The sequence below is a fragment of the Belonocnema kinseyi genome, chromosome 2, assembly GCF_010883055.1.
Source record: "Belonocnema kinseyi isolate 2016_QV_RU_SX_M_011 chromosome 2, B_treatae_v1, whole genome shotgun sequence".
Classification (NCBI taxonomy): domain Eukaryota; kingdom Metazoa; phylum Arthropoda; class Insecta; order Hymenoptera; family Cynipidae; genus Belonocnema; species Belonocnema kinseyi.
In genome coordinates, this window is record NC_046658.1 from 117,284,790 (window position 1) to 117,312,263 (window position 27,474).

The 27,474-nt window shown below is 29.4% G+C and overlaps 1 protein-coding gene across 5 annotated transcripts in view; it reads left to right on the forward strand.

Annotated features, from left to right (window-relative positions):
* The first annotated feature begins 10,893 nt into the window (after nucleotides 1–10,893).
* The window catches only part of LOC117168292 (nicotinamide/nicotinic acid mononucleotide adenylyltransferase 1), a 100,299-nt gene continuing 83,718 nt past the window's right edge, over nucleotides 10,894–27,474 (forward strand). For all 5 annotated transcript variants that reach the window (XM_033353821.1, XM_033353822.1, XM_033353823.1 and 2 more), the window contains exons 1-2: nucleotides 10,894–11,130; nucleotides 22,034–22,443. In XM_033353821.1, the coding sequence (XP_033209712.1) occupies nucleotides 11,055–11,130; nucleotides 22,034–22,443 (486 nt within the window). In that variant the 5' untranslated portion in view covers nucleotides 10,894–11,054. The remainder of the gene's footprint in view (nucleotides 11,131–22,033; nucleotides 22,444–27,474) is intronic.

Below are 27,474 nucleotides of genomic sequence, written 5' to 3' on the forward strand. Positions count from 1 at the left end.
CAACTTTTTTGTTAAAAAGTCGTGTTTTTGGTACCAAATTAATCCTCTTTTTCGAAAGTTCATATTTTTGTTTTGTAAATTGAAATATTTTAATGGGAATTTGAACTCTTAGTTAAAAATAAGTTCTTTTTTTTTATTGTTAAAAATTGATTTTGCTTGAAAATTTTTCTTTTTGATTAAAAACTTTTGGGAAATATTGAACTGTTTGCTTAAAAATTAATTTATTCTATAAAAATTAATTTATTTACTTGGAAATTTCATGACTTCATTTTTTATTTATACCATGTAGTAGAAAAGACAACTATTTGGTTAAAAATTCATGTATTTTGCTCAAATTTCCACTTTTTTTAAAGATAATTAATATTATTGCTTGAAAAGTTACCTTATTGATTTAAATTCTCTTTTAAATGAAAATTCACGTATCTCTTTTTTGATTCTACTTTTATCTTTTTTAGTTGAAAATTCCTTTTCATATTGTTAAAATGTTGTCATTGTTGACAGAAAATAATCACTATGAAAAACGTTTAGAGATGAATAATTTCAGTTAAAAATTCATCTCTTTGACTGAAAATTTAATTATTTTCTTAAAAAATCTTTGTTTTTTTGGTTAACAATCCAATCTGTAACCTAAAATTGAACTATTCTAGTTGAAGATTCATCATTCAAATTGAAAATTCATATCTCTCTGTGTGTGAGAGAATTTAAATATTTTATTTAAAATTCGTGATTTTTTTGTAGAAGTTGAAAGTTCATGTCCTTAGTTGAAAATTTAACTACTTTTCGAAAAATCGATCTTTTTGGGTTAAACATATATTTTTCAAATGAAAATTTAACTATTTCAGTTGAAGACCCATCGCTTTAGTTCAAAATGAACTTTTCTAACTGATTATTTAAATATTGCTTTTTTTGTTGAAAATTAATCTGTTTGGCTTAAAAATTCAACTACTATCCCCTCACATTCAGGCGGAAAAAGAACATCTCGTGTTAAAAATATTTTCGGGAAAAAGCATTTCAAATCTCTTGATATTTTCGGAATCAATGTTTTTGAGGTTGCTGGTTCCAAATCTGAAGTTGAATTGAAAAAATTCAAAATACGGCTGACATGAAATAGTAAACATGTTTGGATCTGGATAAAATTGGTGGTAGTTAGGTTTTTAGGGTCGCTGATTTCAAATATAAAGTTGGATTTTTTAAATTCAAAATTGCGGACCTAATATGATGAACAAGAAATATTTAAAATGTTTAAAATTGGTGGTATAGGTTTCTGGGGTCGCTGGTTTCAAATCTGACGTTGGATTTAAAAAAGTCAAAATGTAAGATCCAATATGGCGGACATGAATTATTAAAAATGTTTGAACATAGATAAAATTGGTGATAATTAGGATTTTGGGATCGCTGAATTCAAATATGATAGTGGATTTTCAAAATTCAAAATGGCGTAGTAGTAAACATGTTTGGATCCGAATGAAATTGAAGGTAGTTACGTTTGTGGGATCGCTGACTTAAAATCTAAAGTTGGATTTTCAAAATTAAAAATTGCAGATCCAATATGAAGGACATGAAATATTAAAAATGTTTTCATCTAGATCAAATCGGGTGTACATAGGTAGCTGTAGTTGCTGATTTGAAATCTGAAGTTTGATTTTTTAAATTCAAAATGCAAAATCCAATATAGCGGACATGAGTTATTAAAAATGTGCGGACATTGATAAAAGTGGCGATACTTAGGTTTTTGGGGTCGCTTGATTTAAAAAATTCAAAGTCGTAGATCCAATATGGCGGTCCAAAATTATCAAAAAATGTTAGAAATTTACCAAAAGAGACGCATCGAAAGTTTTTCTCTCTAAAAAGAAGTAGGCAATACATATAATGTGTAAGGTACGTTTTCCGTCGTACTTTGTAACCGTATGTTTACAGAAAATATTTTAAAATAAAAAAAGATTACAGACTGAAATTAAAAAAGGAGTCAATGACCGCCACGTCCTGGTTTCGTTACTGGCGTTCTGCTGAGAGCGAAAACTCACAGAAACTATGCACTCTGTAACATACCATAAAACTACCATTTTTATTATTTGTTTATTAGAATTTTTGTTATGCAACATTGAATATATTACATTTGTATTTTAACAACTTTAAAAACATAAATATGGATAATCCGATAAAGTTATAAACATTTTTTATAACTTTCGTCCGTCATATTGGATCCGCCATTTTGAATTTATGAAATATATTACCAGATTTGATTAAGCGACCCCAAAAACCTAAATATCACCCATTTCATCAACATCCGAACATTTTTAATGGTTCATGTCTACCAAATTGAATCCGTTATTTTGAATTTAAAAAATCCAACATTGGATTTGAAATTAGCGAACCCAAATACACAAGTATCATAAATTTTATAAATGTCCGAACATTTTTAATCATTCACATACTGCATATTGGATCCGCCATTTTGAATTTATAAAATCCAACATCAGATTTTAAATTAGTGACCCCAAAAACATAAGTACCATCAATTTTATAAATTTCCGAACATTTTTAATAATTCATGTACATTATATTGGATCCGCCATTTCGAATTTGAAAAATCTTACACCAGGTTTGAAATTAGCGAACCCAAAAACATAATCTAATAAATGTGCGAACATTTTTAATCATTCATATACGTCATATTGGATGCGCCATTTTGAATTTAAAAAATCTAACATTAGTTTTGAAATAAGTCACTGTAAAAACATTATTATCATCAATTTTATCAAGGTCTGATTATTTTTAATAAATGATGTCCACAATATTTAATCAGCCTTATTGAATTTAAAAAATCGAACGTCAGAATTGAAATAAGCGACCCCAAAAAACCGCAGCATTACCAATTTGATCAAAGTCCAAACATTCTTACTAACTTTTTTGGATCCGTCATTGTAAATTTTGAATATACAAACTCAGATTTAAATTCATTTAATTTGTTTTAATTTGTTTCATTGATTTAAATTGTTTAAAATATAAACTATTACATTCTTCGTTGAAAAATCATCTCTTATGGTAAAATAATAATTTTGTTGTGTGAAGATTCTTAATTTTAGTTCAAAATTCATCTCCTTGGTTGAAAATTTAACTATTCTGTTGACAAATCGTTTTCTTTTTAATTAAATTTTTTATTTGAAAATTTCACTGTTCCATTTTTGGAAAAATTTGATCTATTTGTTTGTTAAAAATTCAACTACATCGTTGAAAAATAATTTATTTTGTTGATGATTAGTCTTTTTCGGTAAAATATTAATCTTCTTGAGTGAAGATGTTATTTTGAATTAATTGATGCTATTGATTATTGGTCTTCTACGCCCTGATCAAAACCAAAACATCTTAAGGGTATGAATCTTCTTGGTTAAAAATTCTACTAAACTGGAACCTGGATTTTAGTAAACTGGATTTGTGCGATTCTAAAATTGATTGCCTTCGGCATTTAGTGATGAGAGGACCTGCCAGGCCAAGAGGGTAAGCGTTGCTCAGTCAAGCGTGATAATTAACAACAGGAGCGCCGCACGCAGCGCGTTAGTTGCATCAGATCGCGTCATACCTCCGAATCCAACCAAAATCGTTATTGCGACCCTGCCTGTATACGTTCAAGGTCCCTGAATTTGCGACCAAGGCTATAATCGAAACCGTGAACAAATCGAGTTTCCATTGTATTTGGTTAAAAAGTAATCCTTTTTGGTTGATATTTCGCGTGAGACTAGTTTAGATGGAATAATCCACCATAATGGTATGTAATCCACAGTAATCTTCTGCAATCCCTGATGTAGTATAAAAAATGTACGCTTGTCAGACAATATTGCACAGCGAGGTTCAGGAAAGTTTGGAAGATTTATATAACGTAATCCGATGCGCAGTAATGTTCTATGGAATATGCGTCTGCGTAGTAGTATTTTTGAGCCTACTATAATATTCCTGGACATACCATGATTATTTCCAATATTTATAAAAATATTATAGTTCAACATTTTTTTTAAAATTTTTGTAGAAACATTGAAAATGATCATTGTACGTATGACCGGGGGTATTGTAGGAGGGCCAAAAAACTACTGCGCAGTCGTAGATGTCACATAACAATACTGCGCCTCGAATTAAGTTATAAAAATCTTCCAAACTTTTCGGAACCTCACAGTGCAATATTGTCTGGCAATTGCACATTTTCTTGGTTTAATGATCCTTAACATCTCAATACAACATTCTCAACCTTGCATTGAGATTTTCAGGAAATCTTCACAGAATTTGTTATGCTACCTTATGGAAATAATTTTCTGAGTTCAAATTATCAAATCCAGCCTATTGAGCTTGTCTTTCGAGTTGAAGTTTAAGGAGAGTAATACCAATAGATTTTCTACTCTATCCGAGTTTACAGTATTTACGTGAACTGCACGATAACGGTAAAGGTATATATCGAAAAGGAGTTTCCATCGGCTCCTAACTCTATGAAGAAAACTCGGCAAGTTTTTATTACCCGCGAGCTGCACCACTATCGTAGACTACTCGAAGTACTGTTCGCAAAAGGTTTATCGCAAACAGCTGCCTCTGCCTCTGTCTCTGGGCTGGAAAGAAATTAAACTGCCTTCGGTATTACAGATGTTTCTCAAGAAAACTTTTTGAGACGTGAAACGCTCTTCTGTTTACGAACACAGTGATGCATTGGTGTTTTATTGTCTTAGTAAATTCTGCTTTTTGCAAAACTCGAGAATAGCGTCGACCAATCTCACTAATTTATTGGGTTAAACCCCACCTAGATCGATATTTTTAACAAAAGTTTTCAAACTTTTAGCTCAGTGCAGTTCTCAAGTTACGCAGTAAAATTTCAGAGAGCTTTCTATATAGAATTCGCATAAATTTAAATTGATTTCTCACATTGCAATGGTTATTGTTCTTGATAGTCGCTTTGCTTTAATTGAACATTCAGGAAATACAGTTTGCTTAACGAGTTTTCATGAATTAATTTGCTTTATAAAGTTGGGTATGTTTATTTGATGTTGTCCCTGAGGGAAAACCGCTGCGAAGTACTGCGAAGTCCGGACAGGTAGGAATGATTATTAAGATTTTCGAAAAAAGTACAGGAGTTATATTTTTAATGAAAAGACTTCGTTAATGGGTTCTTTTTGAAATATGAAAATCTCGGAAAAAAGAAGCCAAAAATATAAGAAATTGTTTTTAAAAAATGCTCTTTCTTTAGCAGTTTCGCAGTTATCGGCATTTCCGAGTTAAGACTTCATTGTATAAATTTATACCTGCACTACAAAAAAAAAAGATACTTGATTCAAAGAAATGCAGTACTGAATACGTTCAATCAAATATTGTTTTGGTCGAAGACAATTTTTCTTATTTCAAGAAATAGTGTTTTTCAAATAAAAAACACAATTTTGTACTGTACTGTATGAAATATGTTTCGCAGGTTAGTGAAGGTCGACTCAATTTTAGATAATTCAGAAAAAAGTGGGGTTCCGTTTTTTCAAAATAAAATTTCTCAGGTTCAATTTGCATCGATGATGCTAGAGGATGGAATAAATTCTATGAAAATATTCGTACATCTAGATTCTAGAAAAAAGTCCTATACTTTTAAGAACTGCAAGGTTTCTAATACACAAGAGCGCCAATATAAGACAGACTGATTCAGTCCTTCCTAGAACTGCAGGCCCACGCAGTTTCTCAGCGCACAGGCAGTGGTAACAATGCGTCGCCAACTGTATCGGAGTGATAAAAGTGGGCATGAAATGAAAATGAAATGAATGACTATTTCATTATTATGTTGAAAATTCATGTTTTTGGTTTTAAAATTCATCTCTATCAAAAGAAATTTGATCTTTTATAAAATTCAACCATTTTTTTTAAATAAGCGATTTTGTATAAAATGTAACTGTTTGGTTAAAAATAGCTTTTTAAGTTGCAAATTAACTTCCCGACTAAAAATGCAAAAATCGTTTTTTTTTTTATATTGAAAATATCACTATTTTCACAGAGATTTAAAGATTTGATATAAAATTAAACTGTTTAAAACTTTAAATATTTTTTAGAAAATTATTAAATTAACTTTTTTATGTGAAATCGTATTTTCGGATTGAAAACTCAACTGTCTTGTAGATAATTTATTTTTTTGGATGAAACTTTCACTGAATATTTGGTTGATATTTCATGTTTTTTGTTCGAAAATATAACTATTTTTTTAAAAGTTGAACTACAAAAGAAATGGTTCAGGCGGCCCTGACTGTTTACGTTTCCAGTGACTGATTTAGTTTCAAGTCCGGTGCAAGGCAACCCTCGAAACTGCTCGTATATTGGCGTTCTTGTGTATTCCATTTTTTTTTTCATTTTTGACTGAAAACTTGTGTTTTTCAAAAACAATGGTTCCTGTGAGTACAGGGCTAAATTCCTACAGAATATTTTTCCGTAAAATGAAAAAAGTTTTCTAATCTTAACAGGCCATATTCTTAAAGTTTTGTCCTAAACAAGTATGTATAATTCGTTTCTAATTCCCGCACAGAGGGCAGATTTTGTTCGAAGTTTACAAATCGATATTGATAGATCATAAGAGGTCATACAAGTTACATCAAAAGATAATTCATTATCAAAAGGAAATTAAGAGACGTATCATACATTTTAAGCTCAGTTTCCAAAAATTATATTTATCAAACTCTCGGTTAAGTAACAGCGTCGGAGGTTTTCTGCAAATAGCCTTGTTACTAATTCGGGGGAATCGAAATGTAAACAGTTCAGGCCGCCTGAACCGTTTCCACTTACATAGCGTAATAATAGGCAATATACTCAACTGAGTACTCGCGCAATGCGGTACATCCAAGACGAGAGTTGCAACCATCTCTCGTCCTGCGACCTGAGAAACTGCGTGGGCCAGCAGTTCCAGGAATTACTAAACCATGGGGTTACTAAAACGCGGTTCTGGTGTATTTCTTCTTGAAATTTTTATCATTTTGTACATAACTAAGATATTTGACTTTTCATTCGTGGCTCAAACTTTTTTTATGAATTGATACTCGAATGACCAAGAGATCGTTGAAGTTTCATGTGACCAAAACCGTTGTTTTTTGTCAATAGGCATACGAGGAATCCTGCGAAAATAAGTATGAAAATATGGATAGAATACGTTAAAGAAAAAAATGTCGTATTTTGCAACAACCTCCTTATATTTAAATTTAAGCTATAACACAAATTATCTTGTAAAGCATATTTTTTCATTCCTAAACTAAATTTCAGAACGCATGTAACTGATGAAGAATGATACCAAATTTGTACATAAAGAATAGTATAAATATGAGTAGTATAATTATTTTTTGAGTATATTTGAAAAGTTTCACAGATAAGAATACTCAAATGTTATTCATTATAATAACATTTACATGGCTTTTTTTAAACCAGATAATGTAAACATGTGAAAATAGATATACACAATATTATTTTATTAGTATAGTGTTCCAAAAGCCCAAAAAAGGTCAGCAGTTTTGTGAGAAGAAATTTTCTTTGTGTTTTTAATTAAAATAAACACGCTTTGCAAGTTTTTTTTTATCTATTTAGTTCTACTGTTTGTACTTGAAATGTCCTTTGAAAGTTTAAATTAAATTGGTTTTCTGCTGTACACAGCTTCCAATTTTTTCTGAAAAGGTCTCAAAAGAATTCTGTCCTCTTGAAAAGTTAAATTAGTCAGAGAAAATTAGTTCTCTTCCACAGAAAATAAAAAAAATTACATTTTTAGGAAATTCATAATTTACAAAAAAGTTAAACATTTAATATTCAAATAAAACAAAAAAATTAAAAGTTTTTGGTGCGCTGTCAATGTTTTAAAGTCGCACATATTTGCCATTTGCGAATTCAAGGGTCAAGTAATGCAGAACTTACAGATTAGAAGCGTCATAAATTGAAGAAATTAAAACTCTCAGTGTTAAATATTAGAAAATATTTGAAATTCTTCACAAATCAAAAAAATTAAATTTATAAGCATTTATATTGATTAATTTTGATCATTGCTTCACCACCTTTATAAAGTCTAATAATAATAACTTAGTCAAAAAATTTGTTTCTTCAAATTGGTGAAATGCGGGCCATCTAGAATCTTTTGACTAAAAAACAATATATTCTGTCTCGAAACTAATAATTAGGAAGTAACTCGTATCTGATTCCTACCTTACCGACATATTTTTGTAAATGACATCTAGCTAAAAGGTTGATCAATTAAAATTAAATAAAAGGTATCATACGGAACATTTATGCAATCTATTATTACATAAAAAAATACTTTTTTTTTGCAATTTTTTTTCGTAGCGTTGAAAATAATGTCGGCAAAGTAGGAATCGGAAAAGTGTTACTACATACCCTTATCTACATACAAATTGCAAAAAATCATTAAAATAAAATATACTCATTCATTTCCGATGAAAAATAATTTTGAAATTTGAGAAAATAGTTTATTATGTTATTGATAATAACATTCAAATTATACTGTAGAAAAGTATAAATATAAGGCAGAGAATTTTGAATTTAGATTTGATCTTTAAGACTTTACATAAATAAAATATTTATATTCATCAGCGTATGTATATTGTAGGATACGAAATTGATAGATAACTTAAATATTTTAAATAGTTGAAATCATTTCGTTCACACAATAATTTCCATAATATTTTAGCAATTTTTTTAGCAACGAAAATTTTAGTTTTTTTTTTGGCCAAAAAAAAGTGGCAGGAAAAATTCGGAAAACACAAGAAAATTACATTTGAAAAAGGGTCGGGCTGTCATTTTTTTCTGTCATTTTGCTTTCAATTTTTTTAAAAACTCAATGTCCTATATTTTTAAATAGGCTTCACATAAAAATGAATAAATAAATAATGTTAAAATTAAAGTAAAATAGATTAAAATTAACTCTGAATTGACTGCTATTTGTAGAAATTTTAAAATTAGATTTGACATACTATATGACTTTATGACTACATTCCATGTTGAATACTACTACCCCACGTGTTAAATACACGTCAAAAAATAAAATCACTGGTATCAATAGAACAGAACACGCCGCGACATCTATTAGCTAAAAATTCAAAGTAAACTATTGATTTATTGAAAATTATACGCAGTTACATAGTTTCAATTGAAAAGTGATAAATAATTATCAAAGAAAACAATTGAAAAATAGTTTCTAATATTATTCTTTTAAATCTTTATCAGTTTTACATTTCCTTGTGTTCTGCTAATAATTGCGAAATAGTTCAATTTATGGAGGAAAATAGCTTTAAATTAGTTATTTTTTTATAAGAAAATATATTTTTTGCTTTTCTATGGATAAATTAATCATCCTTATCGTCGGAAACAAAAAAATTATTATTTGAAAACTCAAATTTAAGCTGACTTTGTCTTTTCACGTAGGGATATGAGTCAATGAAAAGTTTCACTAAAACATTGAACGTTTCATGAAACAATTAAATCGGAGCAAAATTTCAGAATCGTTTGAAACTTTCACAATACATATATTAAATTAATTTTGAAATTCTGTAAATTCCGAACATTCCAAGAAAAAAGATTGCATTTTCAACAAAATATATGAATTTGTAATCAAATATTCGATTTTTTAAATGAAAAGATTAATTTTCAAGCAAGAAGATTAATTTTCTACCAGAAAGACGAATTATTAAGAAAATATAAAAAGGCCAATATTGAAAAAGAGAGTTGACTTTTAAACACAATTTTTTTATTTTTAGTTTAAAAAGACGATTTTTATTCCAAACAATCAATTTTAACCGACAATACATTTTCAACTAATGCGATACTAAATTGATGAATCCTAAAAAAATGTTAATTAAGTAGTTCAACTTTTATCCAAGTAGTTGAATTTTCGAACGAAAAAGATAAATTTTCAATGAAAAATATAATAATTGATATTTCAAACAAGAATATTTTTAAAATATTTTTAATCAGAAACAATTGAATTTATCTAAAGAAATTAATTTTTATTAATTAATTCATTTTCATTACATTACTTATTATATTTTATTTTATAATAATTTAAATTTATTTATAATCAAAGAGTTGCATTTTTAAACAAAAAAGATTTGTTGCTCAAGAAACTAAACAAATTTCTACCAAAATATTGATTTAAAACAAAAAGATGAACTTTCTACAAAGTAGTGGAATTTTTAACAACAAGAGTTAATTTTGAACAAAGTAGTTAAATTTTATACCAAAACAATTTAATCATCAATTTTAAAAACGATTTCTCAACCAAATTGTTGTGTAATTTCAACAAAAGGTTGACTTAAAAAAAAAAATGGTTTAATTTCAATATAAAAATTATATTTTTAGCCAAATTTTTAATTAAAAATTAAAAACAAATAATCTAGCAAATTTTTATTTACTAGACACTTTTCAATCCGGATTACCAAAAGTGTGTTTGACTATGCGAAATTTTAGGCCCTGTAACAGCATCGTGTTGGTACAGGATTTCACATTTATATTAATTTATGCTAAAATTTATTAAAATGATATTGCTGTTAATATTAGCATTGATTTAATTTTCATATAATTATATTTTAATAAATAATTCAATGTTTAAATATCTAAGTGCACTTTGTTAAATATTTATAATTTTCCCGCATTAATATTTGAAACTTTTCATTTGGCAAAAGTTTCATGAAATTTTGCGTATAGTCAAAACCTTCTTTTTAATGATACAGAAAATCTAAGCTTACTATACCGGTTTTAAAATTAATTATACGAAAATTTATAGTTATTACTTTTCTTTCATAATTTAAAAAATAGGTGCTGATTTGAGCCGTACACAAAAAATTCACAAATAGTTGTTCGCATGACTCCGCAGTATCTGAAAATCAAAGATGGCCGAAACGTCAGTCGGTGCGGAATGACAGCACGTCGACTGCCGTAATTTTGGGTTTAATATCTATTTTTACGTATTTCGACAATGTTGAAGTGACGAATATTTTAGAAAAAAGTTTTAGGAATACAGTGATAGTGTTGTCAGTACTTACCTATTGAGTAATTAGGAAGAAATGGCACCAACGCGTGTTATTCTGATGTCATGTGGTAGTTATGATCCCCCAACGAACATGCACTTGCGAATGTTTGGTAGGTATATATTGTCTTTCTCAATCGATTGACACCTACTTTCGGTGTTGTTGTTTTCACACATTTTCCTGAATTTTTATCTCTTTAAAAAAGTGTCATGATGAATTGTTATAAAATAATCTGACATCAGCTTCGTCAGTTTATTGCACTTCTTGTTTGATGTCATTCCTTTTTATAAACATGCAAATGAAGCTTATCAGCTGATGGAAAATTGTATCAACATTAAAACTTTCGGTGATTAAACTGCTGTTTTAACTATCTATTATAAAATTTTATTAAATTTCTTTTAATCTTGTGTTAAAACGTTGAGGTTATTTTATTGTAATGTCTTGAAATATTTTATACGATTTTTTTATTATAAAAGCAATTAATTATATTTTATAATTTTATATTGGAAGCTATTTTTGGAAAATAAATATTTGAAAGTATCTTCAAAATACGTGACTCTTATTCTAAAAGACTGACGCTTTATGGCGGAAGCTGTATCATGCAATTTTTATCAGGTGTCTGAAGTGCATTTCTGGAAGAGGAAGTAGGTCAATACGGCCATTGCATCAATAATAAAAAGTTATCTTTATTTACCAGATTCCATTGTAAAAATATAAAATTCCCAATTTAAACTCAAGAATCCAGCAAACGTTCTTTAAAAAAATTATTTCTTCCCTTCAGTTTCTCCTTTTTTTTAATAGTGGCAGAGTAAATTATTTTAATAGAAAATTTGGATGTAAAAATATATTATTTTTTATTTTGATGGTTTTTTAATGAATAATAATTATCCCTTTATTTTAGAGATTCTCGAAAAGAAACATTTCTCATGTAATTAGCTCAAGAACAATTGATTTGAAAAAGATTGTTTAATCATTTATAAAGTTTAAGAAGTGAAAAATTGAATTCTTTTTTAAATATATAGCCATCAAACACTAATTATTATGTGTATTGCAACTGAAAACTTCTAAATTAATCAAAAATACGTATTTAATACATTAAGCAATATCAGGAAGTTTTTTGAAACATTTCAACGATTATTAAAATGCGTATAAATCTTTGAAAGCTCTTAAAATCCTATAAATTTCTCTGAATCCCTATAAAAATTCCCTTAAAGTAATTTAAAATACTTCGAAAAAATTCAAAAGATTTTTAAATCTATCATAATCAATAAAGAAATGTTTAAAGCCTATTGAATCGCATAATTTTGTAAAGATCATTTAAACGGTCACGTAATTCTTTTAAAATATTTTGCAAATCTATATAAATTCTCTGAAATTCCTGAAAATGATTTAAAATCTTGTTAAACATCTCGAAATTTTCAGCAATAAGTTGAAATCCTCCAAATCTTTTAAAATACTGATTTTTTAAATGATGATTTTGTAAACTTTAAACAGTCCTAAGTTTCTATATATTGTGAAAAATCGATAACTAACCGAAACTTAAAGTGCATTATTTTAAATTGTAGTTTCAACAATATTTATGGAGAAAATAGAATTGTGAAAACAGAATTCATTCATTAAAACTTAAAAAACTCTAAAGTTCTTGCAATCCTTTTGGATGTGCTGTGAAATACCTTGATGTATTTTGAAATATTTACTTTGAAAATATCTCCAATCTTTCAAAAATACTTTGCGGTCTTTTATCTCTGGAAACTCCTTTAAATATTATAAAAACCGTTTGAAAGTTTTAGAAGTTTTGTATAATATCCCACGAAATATTTTGAAAGCCATTGGAAGCTTTTAAAAAATCTTTAAAATCTCTCATTCCTTTAAAGTCTTTTAAAATTAGTTTTAATCCATCAAAATCTCGTGAAATCCTGACAAGGTGATTAAATCTCAAAAGATTCTTGAAAATCCCTTGAGATATTCTTGAATCACGCGAAATCGTTAAAAACTTGTGAAATATTTTGAAAATACCTAAATTATTATACTTTAGGGTCTCTAGAAATCCCTTAAAATATTTGACAACCAATTAAAACACTTAGATGTAACTTAAAATCCTTTTAGAAGTGCGGTGAAATTTCTGGAAATATTTGAAAACATTTAGAAAATCCCTAAAATCTTATGAAATACTTTGGGATCGCTTGAGGTATTCAAAAATTATACGATTGAAATCTTTCAAAGTTACTTGCAATCCTTTTTGAAGTGTGATGAAATGCTTTGAAAATACACCTAAAATATTTTACAATACCTTGTATGTTTCCTAATATCCCATGAAGTATTTTGAAATTCATTAAAAATTATTTTAAGGGATTTCACAGAATTTTTATGGATTTCAATCAATTTTATTTCTTACCTCTCAAACCTCTCAAAATAACTTGAAATCTTCTTGAATGGACTAAAATACATAGGAGAAATTCCACAAAATATTTGCTGCCAAACTTTTTTTTCACATAAAATATTATTTTTCTTGTTTAACGCTAAAAAATGTTCGATATGTATTTTTTTCTTTTAATATGACACGCAAAGTTTTCGAGAAAATTGAACAACAAATTTTCTGTTCATACATACATTTTATGAATTGCTTATACTGCAATATTAAACAAAGATATGCAAATTCATAGGAAAGATAAAATGTGGGTCTTTTCCTCAACTTTCGAATGAAGTATACTAAAATCCACTTTATTTATTGAATAATATAAATAAAATATTTATAAGCAAATAGATTTTTTTTAAATTTGGACCTGTTTAAAAAAAAATTATTTTAAAGAGTGGACTAAACGTTTTTCTTGATCTGGTAAAACTTTGGGAGTGGGTAGTCAAATACTTTCGAAGTAATGCATTTTTTAACAGCAATAAATGCATTGCAAGTGGACGGATGTGTTTTACTTATCGCTTAGGCAGTCCACTCTTTAAAATAAAAAAATAAAAATATAAAAAAAAGGTCCAAATTGAAAAAATCTATTTGCTTATAAATATTTGATTTATATTATTAAATAAATAATTAAAGTGGATTTTATTATACTTTTTTCGAAAGTTTAGGGAAAGGCCCACATTTTATCTTCCGTATGATTTATCATATCTTTGTTTATTATTGCAGTATAAGCAATTGAAAAAGGTACTTTTTTATAAACATAACATTTTTTTTTAATTTTCTGGAAAACTTTGCGTATCATATTGAAATAAAAAATACGTATCGAATATTTTTTAGTGCTAAACAAGAAAAAAATATGTTACGTGAAAAAAAAAGTTTGGTGGCAAATATTGTGTGGAATACCCCATAGACATTTATGTCTTTTAATCTTTTACATTTCTTGACAGTCTCGAAAAATTATTTGGAATTGCTAGAAATATTTTTTAAATCCTTTGAAAACAAAAAGGGAATATTTTTTATTTAATAAAATTGAGTATTATTTTGTTATAAAATTGCACAATATAATATTTGTGTTTGCTAGAACAATGAAATAATTCGCCACAGTAACGACTACAAATTATATTAACAGTTGTAAACCAATTAAAGTTAGCAGCGAGTTTCTTTTTTAAGTTTCACATGTAATAAATTGAGGAATTTCAAGACATTCAAAAGCCAATCAGGTTTTAAATAGCGATGGGTGCGAGATTTTTGAGACATTTTGGTAAACTGCCTTTTTTACATAGACATTATTAATATTGCTTGCAGCAAATCACTTTTTGTAGATTTTTATTTTTAAATTTCATTCCCTCTAATGCATGGTGTCCAGAATGTGGAAAAAGTGGAATTGCATGAGAATTTTATTGAAACGGGAAATGTGCAGGATTTTATTATTAAAGCGGAAATTTTGTTATATTCGCCGCATTTTATTTTCGCATTATTTTATTTATTATTTATTTTATTTTCTATAATAGAAATTAAATCTAGAAAAACAAAAATGTACTGAAAAAGTACGAAGTTTATTTAGTTTTTTCCGTTGTAAAAAGAAAAATTTATTACCAAGTGGAAGCAAAATAAATATGTTTTACTCGAATACGCTTTGTTGAAAGATTCATAATCTTCTTTGAAATCTAATAATTTTTTATTGAAGAGATCATAAACGTCCGACGAAAAAGACTAATAGAATATAAAATTGTTCAGAATTGTAATTATTCTTCAAAGCCTAATGATTTTTGTTGAAAATAACTCGCTTCGCTCGCAAGTTTGAGCGCGAATTGGGCGCGCGCCTGATAATGAGTTACTTCGCGTTTCGCGCTCGGATATTTATTCTTTGCATTTGGAATGCTTGAATAAAGCTTTATCAAAAATCTATCTTTTAGATTGCAGTATTTGTATGCGTCTTCATATTCATAATATGCAGTTTCGAGGTTGGTATAAAATGGCCTTCACTTAAATCGAAAAAAAATTCGCTCGCCGCAAAAGTAAATACTCAGGGCCGTCTGAACCATTTCTGTTGTATTTGGACGCATGCTAACAGCTGACGCAATGAAAGCGCTGAGGGTACTGCCCGCTTCGTCCCTGCGCTACTGTTTGGCACGTGTGACTAAGCACTGCCTCTTACGCGGACTTAAATGGGATTTGCAGTGTAGTAATCTAAAAGGCAAAATCGTTTCTCAAATCGCGTAAGGTTTTTTTTTATTAATTTTCCTCGTTAAAAGGAATTATTTCTAGCATTCATGTTTAACATTTAAAATTTAAAATATAAAACAACCTCAAGTAATGAAAAGTGAATCAGCTTTTTAACAAAAATATTTACGATATTTTCGAGAGATATCTGAGCCACTTTTTTGTAGACCGTTTTTGTTCAGATAGCAGATAAATCAAGTATATATATATATATTCTTTACAATTTTAGAAAGTGGGTAACTTTTAAAATAAAGAGTTCTAATAAAAGACATTGTTCACCAAGTAGGGCACTCCCAGTTTCAAGTACATAGAAACGTGAGTGCCAATATTACACATATGTGATATGGCGTATTGCCTGAGAGACGCTTATTTGTTTCAGCCATGCGTGATTTTAAAACTCACTGGGAGTTTCTTTGTGCTGTGTTTTATTTCTTAAAATGAAGTTATTTTTAAATTTAAAACCGAGGCCTGTAGGCTTTAATTATGGTGTCTCCTTTGCGGGAAAGTAATTATTTAATGCATATTCTTAATGGGGTTTTTCTAACGAAGGACAAGCTTTTCATTACGTGTGGAAGTTTTAATTCCCAAAGGAAATTATGCACTTTCTCTGGATTGTTATTTTATAACCAGCAATCGCACTTTTTGTATGCTTCTATCTTTCGAATAATGAATTAGATTTCAAATATAGATTAGAGGTGAACAAAAAATTACATACGAAATTATCCAAATTATAGGATGTCTTGAAAAAACTCCATTTTTTTGGTTTCGTTTATGCACCCTCTTAACTCATTCCATTCTGTGCAAAAATAAATTCGTAGGTTGGTTTTATTTAAAAAATAAATAAATAAGAAAACAGTTTAAACCGATTTCCTAGGGCCTGCACCGACCTAAAATAATAAAAACTGTTAATAATAATTAAAGTTAATTTCTGAAAAAATAAGTGTTTTGATGGAAATACAACTACTTGTACCAGACGTCGAGGAAAAAAAGTTGACCTGATAAGACTATATTACTCCTAATCGTGAAAACCTACCCTTTATAAGAGTTTAAGTTGAAAATGACATGTTTTCCAATTTCCTATATCGTATTTAAAGGGTACTTTTTACGTTTAGGGGTACTATTTTCGTTCTAATTGGGTCAAGTTTTTGGCTGACGTCTGTTTCCATTAATTGTATTTCCCGAAAAACTCTTATTATTTTTATGGAAATGAACGTTACAGGGACATGGTTTAATTTAAACTGTTTTCTTTGAATAAAACAATTATATGGTTTTATTTGTTCATCAAATGGAACAAGTTTAGGTGGTGCTTGACAAAAAAGTTGTGTTTGTTTAGATGAACATATTCACCTAGAATACTTAAAAATATCAGCAATTTTTATGTAGTCGGGGAATTTTTTTGAGCGTGCTAAAATAAAAAAATGTAATGTATAAAATCCAGTGCCATTTAAAAAAAATAATTTTCACTGATCTCAAGAAAATTGCTTTTTTTAGAATATTAGTGTCAAATGTGCACTGAATTTTAAGTATGAAAATAAAATATAAATTAATTAAAATTTTTTTTATTCTTGAACTTTACGAGCAATTTTGGGAAATGATTGATTATTTTTCAGTGTTATTCATTTATTTAATTAAGGTATAGTGATAATTGCTATATTTAAAAACATTTTGTAATAATTTGTCCAAGTTTCCTCAATTGACCGCATTGAGCAAATTTTCAAAAATATGTACTCAATTTCGTATATAAATATTACCTGTTTTGTACATTTAGATATTTACAAAAGACCAAAAATTTGCATCCTTTTTACAATTTTTTCGTGTTTATTTTTACGGTATGCTTTGCAGGAATGTTGGATACATCGCTTTAAAAATTTGCTACCTTGAAAAAACCTGGAATCTTCAGGAAATTCATTTTGAAGATTTTAGCAGATACCCTGCAATATTGTTTGAAAACCAAAACAAAAATGCAAGCTAAAAGCCTCCCAATTTTAAGGCACCCTGAAAAAAGTCGGTTCGCCAAAAATGCATTGGAAGTTTTTAAAATAATTTTTATGGGGACACTCCAAAAATTTGTTCGAGTACAAAAAAAAATGCATTTTTTGTTTTGAAAAAAATGATATTTAAAGTTGCCGCAAAGCACCATGAAGTTTAACACTTATTTCCCATAAAAAAAGACGTTTTTGTAAATAGTTTTCAGAATCCTCAATATTATCTCAATCGAGTTGAAATTTAACATTTCTCTTCACAGTTAGCCATAGAATATGACTAAAATATCGCTTTTCAAATATTAACACCAAAAGTCTGTTTTAAAGGGTCCCAAAAAATCCCCATAAGTAAAAAAATGGGTTTTGCGAGTTTTTGGCTCTAATTATGATTTTTTGCGGTTTTTTAATGCAAATTATTTCTGGTACATAAAATACCATTTCATACTGATAATAAGATGTTCACATAAATTGTTTAAACAATTTATTATTATTAATAATAATATATTTGAATAATGCTAGAAAGATGCCGTCTTTTTCTGAAATTTATGCCTTTTTGTCCAATTTTCAATAAGAGTGAAGTAATAATTAGTTCAAGTTTTAAACAAATTGTTTGAACAATTTATTATCATTGCCAATAATATTCTCTTTGCTTAATTGGTAAAATGTTGCGGTTTATTATAAAATTTTCAACTGTTTGTCTATTTATTATTAGGCATGACTCAATAATTTAGCGAAATAATTGCTTAAACAAATAATATTGTTTATGACTATCTTAATCTATAGCAATATTTGATAGTTGCGGTTTTTTCGACAATTTTTGCCGTTTTGTCCCTTTTCACTTAGTCAAATAATAATTAATGGAAGTTAACAAAAAAGTTGTTTAAACAATTTAATATTGTTTATAACTATCTTTTCTCAGATAAGTACTAGAAACTTGTAGTATTTTATCAAATATTTAACTTTGCTTCGCCTGTTTAGTTATTAACAATTAATATATAAACAGAGAAAACTACATTTTAAATAATCTATTTTTCCAGGGCAAGAGTAGGGGGGGGGGATGCTAATGTTAGAATATTTGTAATTCCAAGTTTTTCTTTTACGTTTTGCAGTAAATTGCTGGCTGTAATCTAAAACAAAACTTTTACAAGTCATTTAAAGACCTAGTCCGTCCTCCTATTCCTAATTATTCTATTCTTTGTTTTTGCCTTTTGTGTAAGATAGCTTTTTTTCTTTAAATTAATTTTTTTAGCATTGGGAAACGAGCGAAAATAATTAACTTGAAAAAAACAATGCTACGTGAAAAAATCATTTTTGTTGTGGTTGACTTATTATTTGTTCATAAATAAAAAGGTGATGCAAAGTTAAAGATTTTAGAAGAAACCGCCACTTTCTAGCACTTATCTTAGAAAAGATAGTTAAAAACAATATTAAATGCTTTAAACAACTTTTTTGGTTAACTTTCATTAATTATTACCTCAATAACTGAAAAAAGAACAGAAACGTAAAAATTTCTGAAAAACCGCAACTATCAGACATTTCTATGGATGAAGATAATCAAAAACAATAATATTTTGTTTTTAACAATTACTTTTGCTGAATATAATTAATTATTAAGTCACGACTAATGAAGAATAGACAAACAGTTAAAAATTTAAAAAAAAACGCAACATTCTGCCAATGAAGCAAAGAGAATATTATTAGAAATGATAATAAATTGTTTAAACAATTATTTTTCTTAACTCGAATTCATTATTGCCTCACTTTAATTGAAAATTGTACAAAAAGCCAGAAATTTCAGAAAAAAACCTCATCTTTCTAGCATTATTCCCTGAGCCGGTACCTCTAGAAATTTTTCAATGTACCTTTACTGAGTTTCTGGTGGTTCGGAACCCACCTTAAGCTGTAGGTCCCCCCATCGTGTACTTGACTGCAACCCAGTCCGTCAATGATGGGGTAAAAACCAGGCTTTGTCCAATATGTATAGGCAGACTGCTCTCATCAGATCACTTGATTGCATTATAAAATGCGTCCGTGACTGATGATTTATACCGGGACAGCTCCGTGCAAAAATGATCTAATAAAATAATCCAGCTCTAACCAAAAATGCCTTCGACATGTTGGGCAATATAAGCTTGTGACAACATTTCAACACAAATGTTTTTTTCAATTGTTTAAACAATTAATTGTTTTGATCTTAGAAAAAGTGTATTTGTAATTGTGCTCAATGTTACCCACCATCTCCGATGAAATATTGTAAATCATTTTATATTTAAGATTTTAAATTTGATGTTTCGTTCTAGATTTATATATATTTTTTTAAACTTGTTTTTCTATATGCAATAAATACTATAAATGTTTAAGAATGTAAATCATATGTCGATGGATTCTTCAATTACTCAAGTTTCTATTATATTTAAGGACGCGACATTCCTTTTGAGATCTTTATATAAAGAATTAATTACTAATAATAATTGAAATAAGAAAGTTTCAGTTTGGGTATACCCTAAATATTTCGAAAGTAAATTGGAAAATTGCTTTTCGAGAAAAACTGATTTGAATTTGAAAAGTTTCATAAGCTTACGTGTTACCTATGTATTTTGCCCTAAAATATCAAGCCCACTTTCGATCATTTCGGGTACATCAAATTATAATGTTCCCAAATAGACCACCGATTGAAGCATGATCTTATATCAAAAATCTATATTTTAGATTCTGGGTTACAGAAATGAAAATATATCCTAAACAACGATCGATAAAATGGGCCCTTTTCTTGAGAAAAAATATGCGGAAAAAATACTATCTATACCTTGCGAAGAATTTTTACTGCGATTTAATAAATCACCGACGTCAAAGTCTTTTCCCTATTCTCTTCTTTTGCCTTTTTTAGAGAGTTCCTCCGTTTCCTCTTTCTTACAAGAAACTTCCGCCTTTTCTAATTTTTTTTTGCTTCAATATTTCGATAAAAAAGTCGTATTTTTGGTTGAAAGTAAACTTTTTTTTTATTGCAAAGTCTATTATATTATTAGTTAAGAATTAATCTCGTCTGATTAAAAATTCGACTTATTGATTGAAAATTCATCTTTTTTGGTAAAATTTTTGTCTTATTTGAAAAATCTACTATTATATTTTTGGTTCAGAATTAATCTCTTATGTTTGTAAATGTTACTATTGATTTTTAGTGAAAAATTTCATTATTTTGTTGAAAATAAACTATATGATTAAAAAATATTATTTTTGGTAGTAAATTCAATTGTTTTACTGAACATTCATCTTTTTGGATACAAAATCTGTCTTTTAAATTAAATATTTATTTTTTTGTTAGAAAGGTCGTACTGTTTTGTTGAAAGTGATTTTTTTCATTGCAAAGTTCACTATTATATTTTTGTTTCAGAATTCTTCTCTTTTAGTTTAAAATTCTTCCATTTGCTTGAAAATTTAATTACATATTTTGTTGTAAATTCTAATATTTTCTTTGTAAAGTAATTTTTTTGTCGAAAATGAAGCTGTGTTGTTGAAAATGGGGCTTTTTAATAGAAAAATCGTCCCTTTGTTTTGAAAATTCAAGTTTTGGTAGAAAAGTAATATTTTTTGGCTAAAAGTTGAACTATTTTCGTTGAAAATCATTCATGTGATTTGAAACGCTTACTTCTATTTTTAGGTACAGAATTCATTTCATTTGGTTAAAAACTTTAATATCTGGTTAAAAATTTAATTATTTTATTGAAAATTTAAATATTTTGTTTAGGAGTTATCGTTTTGGTTGGAAGTTATTTTTTATATTTGAAAAGTCTGCTATTATTTTTTGGGTTCTTTTGGTTAAAATTTTTACTATTTATTCGAAAATGTAATTATTTTGTAGAAAATTGAACTATCATAGTAAAAAGTATTCTTTTTGTTAGAACATTCATTTCTCTGAATTTGAAATTCATCTTTTGTCAGAAAAGTTATCTTTTTTGTTGAAAATTGATCTTTCTTATTTGAAAATGCTACAGTTTTCTAGAAGATTCTAGAAGAGTCATTGTAGGTTGAAAATTCAACTATTTGCTTAAAAATTCAGCTTTTTGTTGAAAACTCATCTCTTTTGTCTAGAAATTTCAACTGTTTGGTTGTAAATGCAACTGTTTAATTCAAACTTAATTTTTGTTGTTGAAAATTTATATTTCTTGATTGAAAATCAACTTTTTGTTGAAAGTTCATCTGTTCGGGCTTAAAAGTAAAAATTTTCTAAAATATTCGACCTTTTAGTTAGAAAAATCAACTCTTTTGTAGAAAATTCGTCTTTTAGGTTGAATTAGCCTTGGTTTTTTTTTTTAGTTTGAGCGACCACTCTGTTAAATTACTTTTCGGCTATTTTTAAAGAATTAGTTATACAAGATTATATTTTCTTTAAATTTTAGAAATCGCAAGAGATCATCTCCATAGAATGGGCACACATGTCGTCGTGGGTGGCGTGATTTCTCCTGTACACGATTCTTATTCAAGAAAAGAATTAACTTCTTCGAAACATAGATTAGCAATGCTAAACTTAGCTCTCGAAAATAATAACTGGATTCGTCTCAGCTCGTGGGAATGCAGACAAAATGGGTGGACGCAAACCAGAAGAAGTCTTCAACATCATCAAAATATTTTAAATTCTCTCTTGTTCGAAGTAAATGATGTCAAAAATCATTTCGAAACTGATGATTTAGACTGGATACCAGAGAATGTTAAAAACAACTCAGATTCGACTCCGATTGAAATCAAATTGCTCTGCGGGGCGGATTTGTTGGAAACTTTTGCGATTCCCGGCGTTTGGGCTGAAGAAGACGTAAGTTCAATCCTTATTCTTTTATCCAACAAAAAATTCCTTAATCTAATTTCAAGAATTAAGGATTTGTTGTTATTCATTTTTAATATGCAGACTTTAGTTTTATTTCTATTTATCTTATTACTTTTATAATTACTATTTTATTACTATTTATTATTATTATTTTTCCTACGTTTATTGACTCTTTATGAACAATATTATAGTCGAAAAAGTATTTTTAATTACGCTTAACGTTACATTCTTTTAATTGAGAAGAGACGTGAATATAAAATGACAATTATTAGAGTTGCTACTCACCTGGACAACTTGGAAATCCTAGAAATATCGGGAAGTTGGAACTGGAATTTAAAAAAAATGATAATTCTCTGTTGAAACTAGAAATTTTTCAAAAGAATTAAAATTCTGAGTTGAAACGGCGAATATAAAAAAAATTAAAATTGTAACTTGGAACAGGGAATTTTTTAATTAAAATTAATTCTGAGTTAGGACAGGGAATTTTCATTTTTTAACAAATTCTGAGTTGGAACTGAACATTTCCCCAAAGAACTAAGTTTCTGCATTTGAACAGAATTTTTCAAAAGAATTCTAATCCTGTGTTGAAACGAGAAACTAAAAAAAATTCTTTCTTGGAACATGGAATTTTTAAATTTAAATAAATTCTGAGTTGGAACAGGGAATTTTCAAATTTTAACCAATTCCGAGTTGGAAAAGGGAATTTTGAAATTGTGTCCAATTCTGAGTTGGAACCATGAATTTTTTAAAAGGATGCTAATTTTAGCTTGGTATGGGGATTAAAAAATTAGAAAATTTTTTGTTTAAATTTTAGAAATATTTTTCTGAAAGAAAAGGCTGCAATTTGAGTTTAAACATATTAACTAACCGCTAAATTTTACCATTATTATTCTTAAAGGAACTTCATGAGCAATTATTAATTTTTACTATTTTTAATCTATTAATGTAGCATCATTTTAACACTTGACTACCCGTCAAAAGTTACAGAAAATTCAAAAATTTTATTAAAAAGTCATCCTTTTCAGTGAAAAATTTAACCGTTTTGAGCAAATTGAAGAAGTGATAATTATATATTCAGTATTATTTATTCATTTAATTATGCAATGGTGATAACTGATATATTTAAAAATATGCTGTAATAATTTGAAATGATTTCGAAATTGAAATTACGAATTAAGTCCTAGTATTTTTTTAAATTTGAATATTTACGAAGACTGAAAAATATTAACAGGCAAAAACCCTGGTATTGTGTAATTTCTCAAGAGCTGTAAGTCATTAAAAAAATCTAGTTAAGAAAACTTACACGAGAAAGAGTAGTTTTTAAATTAATTACGTTTAAAAAGTGTTAGGCTTTCAGAACTTTAAAGATAAATAGTTTTTTTTTTTTGTTGTAAATTTGAAAACATTTTAAGTACACACGTTACGATATAATTTTTTATATATCAAAAATAAAAGCTTTTTAATCTTCGAATTCTTAAAATGTGCAATGTTAAATTGCACATGTAAGAATGATAATAAAAATGTTAATCTTTTAAGGAGATAATGATTCCAAAACCCAATAAAATACTGTAAAATATTTTTATTAAATTTTAAAATGGTTCTCTAAATTTGGTTTAAATTTTGAGAAAAGGTCTTCTGAAATTCATCCGAGACAGAAAAAAGTTTTAAATTTAAATGCAAAACTATCCCAGCTAGATATATTTAAAATTATAAAAATTACAATTCAAATTATCAATCAACAATAAAGAAATGAAAATTAGAAAAAAAATTTAAATCTTTGGATTTAAAGGAAGGTATTCAAAATTTGAAAAAAATGTCAAATTCTTGTAATTGGGATGTTTCAAACTTAAATGTCACATCAGGTTAAGTTAAATTTCTTTTGCAGTGTTTATTAATTTTTTTGTTAGTAAAAAGCGCTTAACTGAAAAGCATTCAATTTCAATCATTTTCAAATTAAACGTTTGAAATCGACGAAGCTTCTAAATCAGTCAAGTGACTGATCAGATTAGAATGTTATAAGTTAATTCAAATAATTTAATACGATGGTGGAAACCTCCTGCGATGATGTAGGTATACAATTACGAGCAGCCACGAGCGTTGGAGGTGAAAACAGTCACCTCTGGATGCTTTCTTAGAGCTACTATCTGCCACTCCACGGGTTTTTAGTTGCTCGCTTCCTGATGGTCAAGAAAGTTTCTTACAACGCGACAGGTGTTTAATAAAACCGCCTTCTGAGCTGCTGCCAATACCCTACTGACTCCTAAATGTTTAAGATGTTCAGTGCATCTTGCGTGCATATTGCCTGTAGCCGAAATGACAATGCGATGAATAGATGCATGATTCACATTCCTCCATATGGTCTTTGCTTCATGCTTTAACTCGCTATACTTGTGGATCTTGGTTGTATAGGTTGACTACAAATTTCGGTTAAGCGGACAAGCAATGTCGATGATGTAGACTCTTCTACCTTTTTTTTCTCGCATCACGATGTCAGGTCGATTGGCCCGGATGTAATGAACCGTTTGGATAGTAACATCCCAATATAAGATGTAATCTTCAATTTCTAAAACGGGTATTGGAATGTATCTATAGAAGGGCATCCATTCTTTTAAGAGTCCTAGGTTTAGGGAAAGTTGTTGATTTATAATGCCCGCTACATCATTATGTCTGTGCGTATATTCTCTCTGAGCCATTACGCGATAGCCATCAATAATGTGCTCGATGGATTCGTTGGTATCTCCACATAATCAGCACCGGTCAACCACGTCTTGATGTAACACGTGTTTGCGATAATTCCTGGTGCTGTCAACCTTGTCCTGTATTGCAATGACGATTCCTTCCGTCTCTGGATACAGAACACCCTTTCTTAGGTACATATTAGGTGCCTCACTATCCACTTCAATTTGATCTAACGTGTTGGGGTGCTCGCCATGGGTGGCTTTCTGCCTCCGTTGTATTTCTAATTCCTCTATGGTTTCTGCTCTGATATTCAAGGCCCCATTTGAGGACAAATTTAAGGGCGTGTATTCAAGATTCGTTTGACAGATGATACTGTAAAGCGCAACATTTCGTTTTCTGTTAAAATAGTCTCGCAACTGTATAATTTGTGACTCACACCGTTTTTTGACATCTGCAACGCCCCTACCCCCTAAATGTCGTGGTAGAACTACCCTTTCAATTGCTGAATTTCTGTGGTGCATTCGGTGCATATGTGTTGATCGCCCTGATTTTGTTTGCTGAGTTGAGAAAACTCTTCATAATTAATCTGAGTCTCGTAGTGAAGGCAGTCGTTAGGCTTGCCTTAACTATCGCATGTTGAATACCCTTAGATTCAAGAATACCCAGATATTTCTATGATTCGCCTGCAGCCATTGCCTCGATGTCATTTTCGAACTCGTTCTCTAACTCTGCGTTCCCTAATTCCCTTCTGATTAAATGCACTGTTCTACATTTATCTAGTCCGAACTCCATGTGGACATCATTGGAAAACTGTTTTGTGACATCGATCACTTGCTGCGGTTTCTGGCCTGAACTAGCGTACAGCTTCAGGTCATCCATGTAAAGAAGATGAGTCACTTGATGATCATCCTCATTATCATGAATTCTGAACCCATGCCGCATGCTGTTCAGTGTTTTGCTCAATGGATTCAACGCTAAACAGAACCATAGTGGGCTGAAGGAACCTCCTTGAAATATACCCGTAGTAAAGCATATTGATCTAGTTATCCTTGGTTGTCCATGATCAAAATACTTGATTCTTGTACCCCAGAGCCTCATCGCATGGCTTAGAAAGTCAATAATGCGTGGGCAGATTTTGTAAAGTTTTAAGATTTCAAGCAAATAGTCATGCGGCACGGAAGGAAACGCTTGCTTGTAGTCAATGTATGCCATCTGTAAGTTCCTTTGATGCTTACGAGGTTGAGTCACGACAATAGCGTTGTCTTCTGTGTCTTCAGAAGACACAGAAGACAAAGAAGTCTACGAAACGAACGTTTATAGTGACTAGATCTTTACAGCCTCGTGAGTTTTTACTACATCCTTTTTGTTCTTCTGTAAGAATGTCATTCTGGTCGCAATGAGAATATACCTTATCTGCCATGATAGCTGTAAGACATTTATAAATTGTTGGAAGACAGGTTATCGGTCGAAAGTCAGATGGATTTTGAGCGTCTGGTTTTTTTTGATATCATATACGTAGTACCTTGGAGCATAAAACCTGGCATCAGATCTGGGTGTTCAATGATCTTCAGAAACACCTTGCCAACGCAAGATGCACACTCGTCAGGTACTTGTACCAGAAATTGTGCACCATGTCCGGACCTGGAGCTTTCCAATTACTTGCCCTTTTCAAGACCGCTGAAACATCCAAAGCTGTGATGTTTGTCAGATGCATTTCAGGGCTATTACTTGCCCTTGCTTCCTCCAGTTTGAACCACGCAGTATCCAAATTGCATCTGTTCATTTTCCCCCAAACACCCGACCAGTAGTTAGTCATATCTTGCAATTGAGGGAATTCGGTGCCTTGGTTATTTGGATTTAATCTCAGTTCACGATAGAACCTTCTTTCATCTGTCTGAAAGTTTTGATTTTGTTGCCTTCGTGCATTACTTTTCTTGTACCGACGCAGTCTGGCAGTAAGAACACCAAGTCTCTGTTGTTGAGAGTCTAAAATTTCATCCAATATTGCTGGTTTTAATGTCTCGATGTGCCGAGGGTAGATTATTATTATTATTACACCATTAAGCCATTTCCCTTTCGGGGTAGGCGTGACTCACTCGGCAGGGGAAAGGAGTAGTGTGTGGAAGGGATAGAGATTTTTCAGGTTGATCCAGAATTCTCGTGCTATTTAAGTAAATAACACGTTCGTTCCGCAACACTGCTCCGGCCCAGGTTGCTGATCAATCTCTCTAGCAATCTCCCCAAGCGAAGAACCTCACGAAGTCGTTATGGAAGGTTCCCCACTTGGGTCCATTAATAGCCAAGGTCTTTGTTTCAGGCGTCATTCACTCTACTGACACT